General features: G+C 43.3%; 1 protein-coding gene across 6 annotated transcripts in view; it reads left to right on the plus strand.

Moving 5' to 3' along the window:
- The window catches only part of PAPSS1 (3'-phosphoadenosine 5'-phosphosulfate synthase 1), a 115,378-nt gene that overhangs the window by 47,104 nt on the left and 52,795 nt on the right, over nucleotides 1-15,479 (plus strand). For all 6 annotated transcript variants that reach the window (XM_036409640.2, XM_036409631.2, XM_036409656.2 and 3 more), the window contains exons 7-9: nucleotides 2,321-2,432; nucleotides 4,184-4,389; nucleotides 8,482-8,617. In XM_036409640.2, coding sequence (XP_036265533.1) covers nucleotides 2,321-2,432; nucleotides 4,184-4,389; nucleotides 8,482-8,617 — 454 coding nt within the window. The remainder of the gene's footprint in view (nucleotides 1-2,320; nucleotides 2,433-4,183; nucleotides 4,390-8,481; nucleotides 8,618-15,479) is intronic.

Genomic DNA, 15,479 nt, shown 5'->3' on the forward strand with positions numbered 1-15,479 from the left:
CCCAGTGCACAAAATTTGTGCATGGGGGGGGGGGCGGGTCCCCTCAACCCAGCCTGCACCTTCTCCAATCTGGGACCCCTCGGGGGATGTCCAACTGCCTCTCATAATATCCCTCTCATAGTTGGATATCCCTTTCATAATCCTGGCTCCTAACTGCTCACCTGCCTGCCTGCCTGATTACCCCTAACTGCTCCCCTCTGCCTCTGGCCTGGTTGCCCCCAACTTCCTTCCCTGCCAGCCTGTTCACTCCATGCAGCCTGCTGCTCAGTCATTTGGTTGTCCCTTACCAATCCCCTGACATCCTAGTCGCCCCATGCAGCCTGTTCTATTATCCATTTGGTTGCGATGGTCTCTTAGGCTTTTATTTTAGTTAAATCAGTTTCAAATTTTAGAGAATTTAAGCCTTACCTTTAGGTATACTATAAAAACAGAGATTAAGGAATAAGAACCTGGACTAGAAGTAGAATTTCCCAGTCTTTGTGTAGTATGATAAAAATTTGACACACCCAGCAAAGTGCCAAGTCTGAAAGTAAGGAAAAAGAGGAAAAAACCAAACTTCTGAGCTTGGAGAAAGATTTTCCAAGTATATAGTTTTTCAAATCACTGATAGGAGTAGATGATCCAGTGTTCCTTGTAAGGAATGCTGGGAGTACAAACATTTGAAGTCGGAGAGCAGAGCCACTTGGAAAGCTGATAAAACTCACTATAAAGGAACTGATGACTTTGCACAGAATGAACACATGAACACATGCATGTGTGTGTGAACACACATACACACACACACACACACACACACACACACACGAAGAATGACAGTGAATGGACATGAATCCAGGTCAGTCAGACTTGACAACCCAGAAGGATAGAAGCCTTTTCTGAATGTAAATTTTTCTTCAATACAGTGGTTTGTTCTCTGCACATCAGTATGAGAAATAATTAATTAAAAACTCCATGCTAAGTCAGATAGTATATTAGCTTGGTCTGCCCTAACAAATACGATAGACTGAATGGCTTAAACAGCAGGAAAGTCCAAGATCTAGGCACTGGCTGACTTACTCCTGGTAAGGCTCTCTTATGGCTCAAGGACAACTGCCTTCTCGCCATGTCCTCACAGGGTAGAGAGAGGGAGCGCTGGTTTCCTCTTCTTATTAGGGCTAACCTATTGGATTAAGACCCACCCTTATAACCTTATTTGACCATTGTCACTACTTCAGAGGCCCTATCTCCATGTCTACTCACTTCGAGGGGTTAGGTATTGACATGATTTTCAGGGGGCACATTTAGTGCCTAATAGGTACCTTTTAGAATTGGATTCTACTATAAACAAAGAATGGCCTTGGTCACAGGTGTAGGGAAAACTTGAAATTAATTTGGTGCATGCATATAATTTTTTTCTTTGGAATTGAAGAAGAGGAATTTGATTTTTCAGTGGGACACATTGGCCAACCTACTTCGAAAATAAACAGTAAGTAACATTTTACTTGGCCAGGTGCTGCATCTTTTCTCATTTGAGAACCACGGCTACATGTTACAGCACCAGTTAAAAATGAGCATACCTAGCTTACTTTAATGATACAAAGATGATCATTTCTTTAATGTTCTTATGGGATATACTAGAAATCGTTGTAAAGTGAAGTGTGCTCTATTATTGGGGAAGGGCTATTTTTAGCTGAAATTTTAGTTTAGGACAGTGTTGTTAAAGTGTAGTTTTTAGACATCATTGTCAACATTTTCTGGAAACTGTTAAAAATACAAATTCTTGGGCCCTATAGCAAATTAACTGAATTGGAAACTTGGAGGTGGAGCCATCTTCATTTTAACAACCCTTCCAGTAGTTTCTTATATATATTAACATTTGAGAATCACTTTAGGAGATACTTTTCTTATTGGAAATGTTTGCAAGTCTGATGTTATTTAAACTTACTCGGAAAAATGCGTATTTTTCTAGTGCCCTAATTATTAGATTTGTATAATCTGTAATCATTCTTGAGATGTTTGTTTCCATCACTTTCTTTTTTAATTTATATTTTATTGATTTTTTACAGAGAGGAAGGGAGAGAGAGAGCTAGAAACGTCAATGAGAGAGAAACATTGACCAGCTGCCTCTTGCACACCCCTTACTGGGGATGTGCCCGCAACCAACGCACATGCCCCTGACCGGAATCAAACCTGGGATCTTTCAGTCCGCAGACCAACGCTCTACCACTGAGCCAGACCGATTTCGGCTGTTTCCATCACTTTCAAAATTAAATTCCCAAAGGCTATTACTGCTTTTGTTCACAAGTACATGACATAGAAAATTTCCTTTCTCCTTTACTAGGTGGACATGCAGTGGGTGCAGGTTCTGGCAGAAGGTTGGGCCACCCCACTGAATGGCTTTATGCGAGAGAGGGAGTACTTGCAGTGTCTTCATTTTGATTGTCTTCTGGATGGTAAGACATTTTGCATGTACATAGAGTGTGGAAGAGATATTGCACAGTTATAGGGATTCATCACTCTTTATAGGAAGTAATGGTACCGTTTTAACGAAGGTAGTGTCTTAAGACTAAGTTATATCAGTACTAGACATTTTAAGTGGATAGTGAGATCTGTTTTCCATTTTTGTTTCCCCGATTGTGATTTATTGCATGGGGAGAAGGAACACCTGAGGATTAGGGATGAAAAGAATTTCAAAAGCAAATAGTTTCCCTGTGCCATAGCCACCTGGTCATTTTCGTGCTATATGGAAGCCTGTGCTTGCTTAAGCCAGGCCTTCTAGTAGGGAGCCAGGGAGTTCAAGTTTAGGAGTCCTGAAATAAGTGGTTGAAAGGATGGTTCTTCCTATTCTTTTAAAACACTCAAAATTACATTTTGTAATAATAATTGTAATAATAATTACATTGTATATTGTAATAATAATTCAGCTACCTTAAACGTTGTATATACTGTTGTTCCATGTCACAGAACCCTCCTCAATTGCTACCATGCCCTTCTGTATTATGACTTCTTTTCACTGGGGAGTGAAATAGATAGTAGAGAATGTAATTTCTAATTGTTCTTCCAGGTAAGTTTTATCACAAGAACATAAGGATTAAATATTGTTCTTCAGTTTTCTTCCTTGAAACTAATAGTAAAGTCTTTGTGGACTGTGTCTTGAGTATTGATTTAGTTTTTGGTTTGATATAACATTTTGCACTGTATGTAGTGGTGGTAATTTTAAAACATCTAAACAGTTATCAAAGAAGTTATGCCATGATTTCCCAGAAAAGTATGGTTTCTATTTGGTGTGTAAATAAGATCCACATAGCAATTTGAGAGTGCGTTTTATTTTTCTAATCTGTGCATGATGAGTAGGAAAAAAAACATTTGGAGCTTGAAAGGTTGGGAACTGAGAATGTGCCTTTGGTCTCAGTGGCACACATTTTGAGTTAAAAGGAGCACTGATTACCTACTGCCTTTGTGTCCTGGCCAGTGATAGCTGACATGGGTTCAATTCTGATGAAAAACAAAGTAACAAAACCCGTTTAGGTGTTTTTGTCTTTCTGTCTCAAGGATATCTATGTATATTCAAAAATATATTTTATTGATTTTTTTCAGAGAGCAAGGGAGAAGATAGGGAGTTAGAAACATCGATGAGAGAGAACCATCAATCAACTGCCTCTCCTGCATGCCCTTTACTGGGAATGTGCCTGCAACTAAGGAACATGCCCTTGACCAGAATCTAACCCGGGACCCTTCAGTCTGCAGGCCGATGCTCTATCCACTGAGCCAAACCGGTTAGGGCTTAAGTATTCTTAACCAACTTGCCACTCAAAAGGCAGTTATCAGCACGAATTAAAATTTTTTTTTAAAAGGCCCTGAACCATATTGCTTTATTTTATTCATATATTGGAGGTATTTAGAATATTGCTGGTGATGTTAAACTTAACCAGCTGAGTTTTACTTGTTAAACAGCTTCTTTTACTTCTGTGATTCTATCCCATACTTTCACCCCAAAAGACAGTTTCATGAATTGTTGTGAGTATTGCTACACACACTGTTGATTTCCTTAATTTTTGCTGTTTTTTTAGCCTCTACTGCTTATTCCGTCTCCTGATTTTCTGTGCCAGGCACCAGTTAAACATTATTAGTGTCCACTGTGTGAGATGTGGCTACCTGAGGAGTGTTGAGTAATCCAAGCTGTGTGTTCCTTTGTGCCCTGCAGGGGGTGTCATTAACTTGTCAGTGCCTATAGTTCTGTCAGCTACTCATGAAGATAAAGAGAGGCTGGATGGCTGTACGGCCTTTGCTCTGATGTATGAGGGCCGCCGTGTGGCTATTCTTCGCAACCCAGAGTTCTTTGAGCACCGGAAGGAGGAGCGTTGTGCCCGTCAGTGGGGAACGACATGCAAGAACCACCCCTACATTAAGGTCCTGTACAATCCTGGCTGCATTTTATCTCGATCATTACAAATAACATTTGTGCTGAAAATGTGGGCATTACCTGTCTATTGGTGGTTCCATTGACATTGTTACTAGATTGCAGAAGGGAGGCTGGATCTTAGGTTAGTGTGATGAGCATATGGTCTTGTCACCTGGTCCAGATAAATATTTGTTCAGTAACTATTTAAGCATCTACTATACACAAGGCACCGAGCTAGATGCTGGTGCTGGACACGCAAGCACAGTCTGTATGCTCGGGGCTCCTAACTTTTAGTGGTGGTACAGACGTTAATCATGTCCATACAGGTAGGATGGGAGGTCAGGATGGTTTTGTCTTGTCTGGGTTTTTAATTGAACATTGTGCTTCCGGTATGGGAGCAGTGCAATAGAATTAGTCTCCTCAAAGTGCCTTGTGTACTTTATATGTGACATGTTTTCATTGAAGTAAACTTCTGTTACTTGTTAGGTGTTTTAAAGTACACTTTGAACACTGAGAGAAACTAAGTGAAATTGTAGTAACTTTATCTAGAAAATGTCTGTAACAGCTATTAGATATTGGAAATGTGCTAAATCTCATTTTATTGTCTCATGAAGGACAAAAACTGGTAACTTTTTAAAAATGGGATGTATTTTCTTAGAAAATAAGGAGGTGATGGTGTCAGGCATTCCTTCAAAATTAAATTTTACAGTTAATAGTAACAAGTGACATGGCTTACAATACATGCTCATGTAAATTCTTTGAGTCACATGGCAAACCTGTAGGATGGTGGCATATCCTTTGAACATATGGACAAAGTGAGACTTACCGGGGATACATGTCTCGACCAAAATTATGCAGGTAATAGATGGGATGAGGGTCTGATTTTAATCTAGATCACTTTGGGCGCCAAAGCCATTTTCCATAATCATAGCAGATAGTGGTTATTGGTATGTGAGCTTCAGATACTATGTAGCCTATATCACTAGAGGGTACTTTAAAAATATCTATTTTTTAAAAATATATTTTTTTGATTTTTTACAGAGAGGAAAGGAGAGAGATAGAGAGCTAGAAACGTTGATGAGAGAAACATCAACCAGTTGCCACCGGGGATGTGCCCACAACCAAGGTACATACCCTTGACCGGAATCAAACCTGGGACCTTTCAGTCCGCAGACTGACGCTTTACCACTGAGCCAATCCGGTTTCGGCAAAAATATCTAATTTTTAAAAAATATTTTTATTGATTTCAGAGAAGAAGGAGAGGGGGAGAGAGATAGAAACATCAATGATGAGAGAAACATTGATCAGTTGCCTCCTGCATGCCCCCTACTGGTGATTGAGCCCACAACCCAGGCATGTACCCTGACCAGAATCGAACCAGGGACCCTTCAGTCTGCAGGCCTTCATTCTATCCACTGAGCCAAACCAGTTAGGGCACTCTAGGGTACTTTTCATATGAATTTAATGGAAGAAATATTTATTTATTTATTTGTTAATCCTCCCTTGAGGATATTTCAATTTTTAGAAAAAGTGGTAGGGAGGGGAGAGACAGACAGAGAGAGACACATTGATTGGTTGCTTCCCACAAGGCCCCTGACAAGGGCTGGGGATTGCCCCTGCAGCTGAGGTCTGTGTCCATGACCAGAATGCAACCCAGACACCTTCAGTCCGATGCAGTCTCCACTGAGCCAAACTGGGTAGGGCAATGTTTGTTCTTTAATCAGTCAACAAACAGTACTGTTTATATTTTCAACCATTTTTTAAAAGTGATCTGTAGACTTCTTGGTATTAGTTGGTACCTGGTCTGCAGCCTTCAGGCACCAGTAGGGTCTGGATAGGCGGGGGCTGAGCGAGCCAGAGTTCTCAGCAGAGATTCAGTGGAGCAGAGATTCAGTGTTTGAGAACTAGCTGGTGTCCAGTGGGAGAGAGGACCTTTGGGAAGCTAGAGGGCTTACCATTCTGCCCTGAAATGTTAGGACTTGGTTCAGTCATAATAACCATTTGCATGCAGTTATGTTTCTCAAACCACATTTCTGTTACTTGGTCCTTTCAGTGACCCTTGGAGGTAGACAGTGTTTTTCTTTGTCCTCAACAAACTTGGAGTGGGCTCCGCTTGCCCAGAGCTGCATAGGCAGCAGTCCCGAGTCAGGGGTAGGTCTGTCCTGTGCTTCTTACTACTCTGCATGCTTACTACAATCGAAGAGGTTGCAGCAGGCTTGGGGATGAGAGGACCACCAGGTGTTGCTGTGAGGAACTTAGCCGGGCAGTTTTGCTCAGGATGTCCAGTCCCAGCTCCACCCCCACCGGAACCCCCCGAGCTATCCAGTTTCTAGGTTAGACCGGTGCTCCTCACCTGGCTGGAGTGCTGCATCCTCTCATACCCAACTATCTTCCTTTCTCCTCTAGCAGCCAGAGTGCATGCAGAGTGTGTCTTCTCAAAATGGAAATCCTTCCAAAGTCGTCAGTAAAATGCTCTTATAATTAGAATAAACCCCAAGTGCCTCTGTGGCCTCGCATGATGCTCCTGATCTCTCTTACCTCTGCTCCTGTCCTTGCTTTCACCTTTCCTGACCTTCCAGCCACATTAACTTTCTTTCTGTTCCTCAGAGACAAAGCCTTTTGCTGCTCCGGGACGTTGTACTTGCTGTCCCTCTGCCTAAAATGCTTTACCTCATGGCTGTTTCCTTCTCATCATCTCAGGTTAAATGCTACCCTCCTCAGAGAAGCCTTCACTGCCTTCTTTTTCGCAGTCACTCACTATATGCCCAGGGCTCTGTGTTCCATTGTCCTTTCTATTTTCTGTAACGTTCGGTACCAGCTGGTATTTCTCTGGTCGCTCCTCTGTCTCCGTTATGTGACATAAGCTCTATTGCAGGAAGATCTCTCTCTCTCTTTCTCTCCCTCTCCCTCCCTTTCCCCCCTCCCTCCCTCTCTCTCTAACGTTTCCTGCTGTATTTCCCAATGCCTGGTGAAAGCCCTGGCACATACCAGTTACTCAGTAAATGTTCATTGAATGGGTGGTCTGACGGGAGGGGAAGGACCTTCTCGTGGGGAAGACCAGGCAGGAAGGGGTGGCAGCAGTTCAGGAACATCGTTAGCACATAAACCACAGTCATGGGAGAAGGGCCAGCTTGAGCTGCTCTGTGGGAGGGATACGTCCTAGGAAATAGCATCTCCTTTTCCAGATGCAGGGAAAGAGGACAAGAGAAGATAAGAAATTTGAGGTGGTGTGGAGATTGGAAAGCATGACTCTGTGCCCAACTCTGTCATCATTACTTTAATTGCTCAAAAGTTTAGGATTGGAGAGCACAAAATAGGGGCTAAACTAGGATTACAAATTTTTATTAATCAACATACAACAATGAAAATAATGTTTTTATTACTTAAAAGTCTTAATTATTCATGTTGGTTTTGTTTGCCCTTTCTTTTAAAATGGGCTAGTTGTTTCAAAAGTCCTTTGAGAAATTATAGAATACTAGAGGCCCAGTGTCCAAATTTGTGCATTGGTGGGGTCCCTTGGGGTGGCCTGCAGGAATTGGGCCCCACCTTGCATCCGCAGCCCTGCAGCTCTGCCTGGCACCACTCTGTGGCCTGGTGCCACCCCTTTACCTGCTCCACCATCCTGCCTATGGGGTGATTGATTGGGACTGGGCCCCCGCTGATGCCTCTGGTCGCAGTCTGCAGGGAGATTGGTGGGGTGATGGGTCCCTGCTCCCACCCACCTTGGCCTGCTCATCTGCTCCACCACCCTGCCTCCGTCCTGCTCTCGTTGGGGCCCATCAGGGCTGCAGTGCCTCCACTGCCACCCGCTGCCGGCACCGTGTCCCCAATGCCTGCCATGTTCTGTGCCGCCCCCTGATGATCAGCACACGTCATAGCGAGCAGTCGAATTCCTGACTGAACAATATGCATATTAGGATTTTATTATATAGGATACTCTAATTCTGTAGCATTTTCAATCCCAATTCAGTTGTTATGCTAAATGTACTTACCATTGACCTTGAGATGAAAGTAAAAGTTTATAGCTTGTATGAGAACAATGTTCTTATTTTCCTCTTGGTTTCTATTTAAAACAATTATTTTCTCTTTCTTCCCATTAGATGGTTATGGAACAAGGAGATTGGCTCATTGGAGGAGATCTTCAAGTCTTGGACCGAATTTATTGGAATGATGGTCTTGATCAGTATCGTCTTACTCCTTCTGAACTAAAGCAGAAGTTTAAAGATATGAATGCTGGTACAACATGGAACTAAATACCTAATATGGGGCTATTTGTTGTTGTTGTTTTTTTCTTGATGGGAAAAGTGTAGATTTCCCCCCAGTATTTAATAACTAGAGGCCTAGTGCACGAATTCGTTCACGGGTGGGGTCCCTCAGCCTGGCCAGTGATCGGGCTTATTGGGGCCACAGGAGGTTGGCTGGCTGAGGTAGGAGCTGCTGGAGGTTGGCTGTGTGTGCACTGACCACAAGGGGACAGCTTTTGCATTGAACATATGCCCCTAGTGGTCAGTGTGCATCATTGTGACTGGTGGGTTGCTTAGGCTTTTATATATAAAAATCTAACACTGAATGATGAGTAAAGGTAAATGTAGCAATTGGAATATGGAAGGAAAAGTATCATTGGATCTAACATTATTTTGTATGCTACGTGGAAGATGAATGCTAATAACAAATTGATCTTTTAATTGTTTATTATGAAACTCTCCTGTTAAAGCTGAACAGAACTATGGAAGAGAAATTTTTTGAAGAGCTCATTCATATCAGTGTGCTTTATATCTCAGAATGCCTTATATGAGTGGACTGTGTCACTGTAGAAAGTAATAGGAAAACAGAACTTTTATCATGTTTGTTATTCAGTCAACAAATGTTTGTTGTTTTTCACCAAGTACAGAGATCCATAAGTAGATGACAGGAGCTCACAGTGGAAAAGAGAGAGACATTCAACTAATAGCAGAAAAGGTTGTTGAAAAGTAGGTTAATAATGATTTTAAATTTCTGGATTAGGATGGAGTGGAACAGTAAGAGCAGAGAGCCTATAGATTACATATTATAAAAACTCCAGGAGAGGCTTTTTAAAAATTTTTATATCAGATACCTGCTGCTCATAGGTCTTTTACATAGAGGTAGGTAAATGGTGTATTTACACTGGTGCGCCCATACTCTTTCTCTCCCTATACTCACAAGTCCACGGTGCCATGTAGGACAAAATCATTCTTTGGAGTTGGGAGGCTTTTTTAAGATCTGATGAATTTTGAAGCATCTTATAATCACGTTACTAATTAATTCTCACTCCACAGAAATGTTCAAGCCCTGAGTGTTAGTGCTGTTTTGTGCGTTTTAAAAAAGTATTTTCTGTGTGGTATAGAAATCAGGCAAAGAAGGCTGAGAAAAATCAGGTATACATGGTTGCTTTTTAAGGAAATAGCTGGCCTCCAAGCTGTGTTTGTTCTCTCCTAAGCGACTGTAGGAATCAGGGCGAGAGCACCCATTTCATCAGCTGTGTCCAGCCTCTCTGACCCCTAGGTCCCAGCAAGTCATTTGGAGTCTTGTGTACAATGTCCCCGCTTCACCACCATAGTAGTTATGTGGTTGTTGGAAATGGCATTCATTTCTAAGGCTCAGTTCCTTCTGTCGTCGGAGTAAGGGCAATGATGGTACTAAGGCATAGGATTTAATTTTAAAGAGTGAAATGAGATGTCTAAGGCACTGTAAACAATACCTGGTACATGGTAAGCAGTTCAGGTCCTAATTTCTGTCATGTGAAGGAAGCTAGCCTTATCTATATTTTTGTGAAGGTTAGAAAAAGAACGTCTATGTATTTTTAAGTTTTGCTGTAGTTTGCTAATATTTGAAAATAAGATCAAGAACTGGAGGCCACACACACCCTTTTCAGAGCTCCACAGTTCCCACCCAGTGTGCCTTCTTCATCACAGCTCCTGCTTGGTTCCCGTAGGGCAGTGGTTGGCAAACTCATTAGTCAACAGAACCAAATATCAACAGTATAACTATTGAAATTTCTTTGGAGAGCCAAATTTTTTAAATTTAAACTTCTTCTAATGCCACTTCTTAAAAATAGACCCGCCCAGACCATGGTATTTTGTGGAAGAGCCACACTCAAGGAGCCAAAGAGCTGCATGTGGCTCTAGAGCCACAGTTTGCCAACCACGGCTGTAGGGCATGAGTTTAAAAAATCAAGCCTTTCCAAACTTGATTTTTTCCCCTTCTGAATTTGAAGCGAATATTTGGCTTAAACTACTTGTACTCAAATAGTCTCTGAAAGCTACATTTGCTGCTTACCTGTACAAAAGCTTATTTATCTTGTTTGTTGCTAACATTTTTTTGGGCCCAGTCACAGGGAATATCTTTATGTAAGTCAGGGATGGCACTTCACTCTCTGGTCAGTGTTTGAGTCTGTTCTGCCCACTGAGAGGTAGGTAAGGTTTTCATTCCTGACAAGAAACTGGCTTACAACTGAAGTCATCTCCTCCCGTTCTTCCCTTCCATGCGGGAAGTGCATAGGTTGCTGCCGTGTGACGGTGCACTGTCCGGAGCTCTGGCAGTCATTTCGCACTGCTGAGGATCTGTGAGAATCTGAACTGTTTGAGTTTGTGATCCAATCCTGGGTTCCTCTATCTCTGGACTTCTTACTCAAAGACCTAATGCATGTTTGAATTATTGCGGGCACTTCTGATTGGGTCTTATTTTATTTGCAACCAGAAACATCTGATAGTTTTTTTAAATGTGCATATTTTTCTCTCTTTTTTCTTTTTCTTTTTCGGGTGAATGGGGACATGTTAATGGAGGACTTGCTGAGACAACCTCATTTACTTTTAATTTTTTGTCAAAATTTGAATTCATATTTAAAATTCATCTTAGTAAATTAATTGTTGGCATGGTTGAGGAGTCTTATCAAGGAATTATCATTCATAATTAGGGATTTTAATATGACATCTGTTTTACAGTCTTTAGTGAGCCAAACATTTTAAATTAGTTAGAGAATGTATTGCATAATGAGTGATTGCAACTTTGTTTAGAGTAGCTAAGAGCCAGTTATTAGCCTTGCATTAGACAACAAAGATGGTGGAGTGTTAGTTTGTTTACTTTTCCATTTTAGTACTAAGGCAAATAAGCAACAGGCTGAGGAGATTCCTTTGTAGTTCTTGGTCACTGTTAGGAAACCCATAATAAGTCATCTGCTGATGGATATGAAATGTAGTTCAAAGGAGAGAAAACAAGGAATATTTATTTTTTCTCTTACCTGGGGATTTTTTTCTTACCTCTCTCTTTCTCCTTCCCAGTGTTAAAAGAACTTTGATCGCCCCTTTTGGGCTGTCGTCTTGTGCACATTGACATGATTGGTTTTGCTGTTCGGCCCATCCTGTAGCTGGAAGGGTTGAGAGGTCTTTAACACTCACACAGTGGTCGCAAGGTGACATGATTCCAGAAGGCAGGTTCTTTGAACCACTGGTGCTTGATCTCTATCTTGGAAAGAAAGAAAGAATTTCACTTAAGCCAAGGAAATATTTGAATTATTTTTAAGCTTTTTTGTGTGGTATTTATTTATTACACACAGAACACTGGTGCCTGCCAGGTTGCAAAGGAAAAAGTTGACATAATTTCCTTCAGGCTAGTATGTGGTAGCACAGGGCTGAATAAATCTAAGAAAGCTTAGAGCTGCTGAACTAAAAAGTCTATTTTAAATGAATGGGTTGGGCCATTAGATGGATATCTTAGGCCACATTGGGAATGATGAGTGAGAGCTGGGGCTGCACAGGTGAGGTGTCTGTCTGTGAGGGCACTTGGCTTTCTTGACCTTGAATGGCAGTGAGCTGGAGAGTGTGTGGCCTGAGGTTGGGTAAGGAGAGACTCAGTCAAGTCGGAGCACACACAGAGGAGGCTCTGAACATAATTTAACAAAGCAGGTGTTTAAAGAAGGATGGTCATGGTTAAGGGAACTCACAGGAATGTTTTAGCATCCAGGGAACACAGTTTAGGGTAGTGTTACCACTCCTGAGAGGGCACGGGAAGGGAACTGTTTCCAAGCCTGGGAAGAGGAGCTGTGGCTGTGAGGAGGGGCTGTGGGGCAGAAGCTAGTTGTAGGGGATGTAGGCACAGCCGGAGTCACAGCGCTGAGGCAGCATGCTAATGGTACAAGAGCTCCTGCAAAGCTTGTCTCCCTTCATCTTCTGGTTGCCTGCCCATGTCTCCCATCTTGGAGGCATGCACACACATAGTGCACACATGCACACACATGTACACACATACACGCACACAAAACACACATGTAAGCACAGGACAGAGAATTGATATGAAGCAGCCCAGAGCCCAGTTGCCAAAAGGTTTATATTCCACATATATCCTTATTTTTATTTGAAAATATTTCTAGTCTTAAGAATGCAAAACATTTTATGGCTGCATACTTTGGATGTAAGAGTACCTGTTTGTGAAGAATTCTAATTAGTGTTTATATGTACTCAAGTGGCCTAGGTCTTATTGATTTTTTCCCCCCTCAGAAGCAGTTTCAGTAAAATAAATACTACTAATTTATGATAGTCTGGAGAGAGGCAAGGGAGATCAAAGCCTTCTTTCAAATTCTCTTCAAAAAACTTCCACAAAACCTCACTTTAAATGTCATATGCACACACACACACACACACACACACACACACACACACTCACACACTCACACACTCTCACACATACACCCCTCTCTAACAACCTGACAATTATCAATACTTCTTGTTTAGCTACTTTATTGATTCAGGGAAAGCAGAAGTGCCTGTTTTGAGAGCTTTGGGGTAAATAATGTGGTAAATATTAAAGCTTGAGTAGGGCTGGGAGAAGAAGCTTATTAATTACGCTGTTTGTAGGACAATGTCGCACAGAAGTTGAAAGCGGGGAAGCAGGAAGCTGTTGTAATCATGGGCTTAGTGGTTGGGATGCATACCAGGGCTCTGGCCAGGGAAGCACGGTTCTGAGAAATTGGGGGGAAGGGTGACGAGGAGCTAGAAGCACTTTCTTGCTCATCACCTTGTTTGTTGCTCAAAACGGTCCCGCCTGGAGTGCCGAAGTTGTCCATGGGCAGGCACTCAGCTGAGAAATTGCAGACTTGGGGTCCAACCCGCGTTCTTTGCACAGTGCCCCCTGGGTTTGATGCCCTGGTGTTCGACTAGGCGACCGGAGTCCTGCACTCTCCAGGGAGTCGGTGCTGGCCCTCCTCCCACCATCAGGAGATGCTCGTGGCCACTGTTTGCTTGCCTGCCACACAATACTTGCTCAGAAGTACCTTCTCTACTTCCTTCTCTTTTCTCTGCTGGAAGGAAACGGGCAGATTGTGCTTCTTTCCATGATGTGCTGGCTCCTGGGCAGATGGTGTTTAAGCTGAGGAAGAGGGGACACCTGTACCACTGGCTCTTCCTTTATGTAGACATGAAATACAGCCAAAGGAATGGGTTTTGGGGGCTAGACCTGCGTCTGGCTTGTGATGTGACAGTAATAGTGAAGGTGGAAGAAACGAGGGGATGCAGGGCAGTAATGAGCAATATATCTTGCAATAGTTTCAGCGATACCTCTAAACTGTTGAATTGGAAGGTCAGGACTCAGAGCTGCAACTAACAGGAGCCATCTGTGCGCAGAGTAATTGGATCCAGGCGAAGGGTGAGTTTCTGGAAGAGTGTGTGGAGAAAGAATTTCTTCGGTCGCAGCGGTGAGCCCTGCTGCTCTGAGAGGTCCTACAGGATGTCAGTAACAGGTGATTGCACCAAAATGGCCAAGCAGAATATAAAATGCCACGCATACCTGATGAGGACTGTGTAAAAATGCATGGGCAAGGAGAGCAACTAGGAAAGTGGTTTTTGTTGTTGTTGTCTTTGTTTTTGTTTTGTTTTTATGTCAGAAGCAGCGGAGAGGCCAGGAGCATTTAAAACAGGAACGTTTCCTTTGGATTTGGCAGGAGCTTCATGCCACATGACGGAGCAGGAAGGAATTGGCCGAATGAATGAATCCAGTCCTGCTCTTCCATTTATCCTTCACACAGTCACCAGACTGACCCTTTGAAAACAAAGACCTAATTTCGCCTGTTGCTGTTGAAGGAAGTGTATTTTCCTTTGCACACGGGCTTATTTTCTGGTTGGTGAATGTCGGCTTCTCCTCCTCTGACCAGATTGGACGCTCCTGGGGGCAGGGCCGGTTCCACTCTGCCTCAGGACAGCATCTCTCCCGTGGCTTTTTCATCTTGCCCCACATTGTCTACTCGCTGCCCTGCCTGCTGTCTCAGGGTGCGGAGGCTGGACTCGGGGAGGAAGGCCAGGTCGTGGACACGTTTTGTGAAGAGGGGGTGCAAGCCTGCGGTGCATCGGCAGTGAGGGAGTAGAGCTTCTGATGAGATCTAGGGCCCATGTGCTTCATCGCCCGTGGAGGGTGAGGGTGAGGAAGGGATAAGGGATCTGAGTCTCTGAGATGAGTGATGGGACTATGCTCTCCGAGGGTGTGGAGGAGGACCAGCGATGCACAGGAGGCTGTGAGGAATCCAACCTGAGGTGTACTTGGGGCACTAAGAGGGAGTGGTGAGATGATCTGGGGTGTAGGGGCGGGTTCTGGTCAGCAGACGCAGATTTACTAGTGGCTAACACAGGACCCTGCTCAGGGGCCTCAGGCTGCTGGGAGCAGGATGGGGAGAGTGCTTGGGGGTCAGGGCATTGCCTGTCTTCGCTGTTGTCATAGCGGGGCTCACCCCACTCACCAGTGTGTAGGTTGTGGTCTGCCAGAGGAGCCTGTCTGGGTCCTGGGGGAGGAGTAGATTGAGTGGGTGGAGAGCATGGGAGAGGGGCGCCTGGGAAGGCACATGGGCATTTTCCTTAAATTAGCTGAGTCCAAGACAACTGGCAGAGCTGAGGCTCAGATACACATTTCCCCAACATGGCAGAAAGTGTAATCAGCTTGGCCTTCATATCAAGCCCAGGTGTTGGCAAGGGCGGGTCTAGATATGTAAATTCAGGCAAGCTAGGGCCTATTTAAGAATGCACATAAGCTTCTTTGATCCTAAGTTTTGGTGTTACTTCTTGGTATTGGGTATAAAATAAATGCACTGGGAGGGGTC

The sequence above is a fragment of the Pipistrellus kuhlii genome, unplaced genomic scaffold (genome assembly GCF_014108245.1).
Source record: "Pipistrellus kuhlii isolate mPipKuh1 unplaced genomic scaffold, mPipKuh1.p scaffold_m20_p_1, whole genome shotgun sequence".
In the NCBI taxonomy this organism is placed as follows: Eukaryota; Metazoa; Chordata; class Mammalia; order Chiroptera; family Vespertilionidae; genus Pipistrellus; species Pipistrellus kuhlii.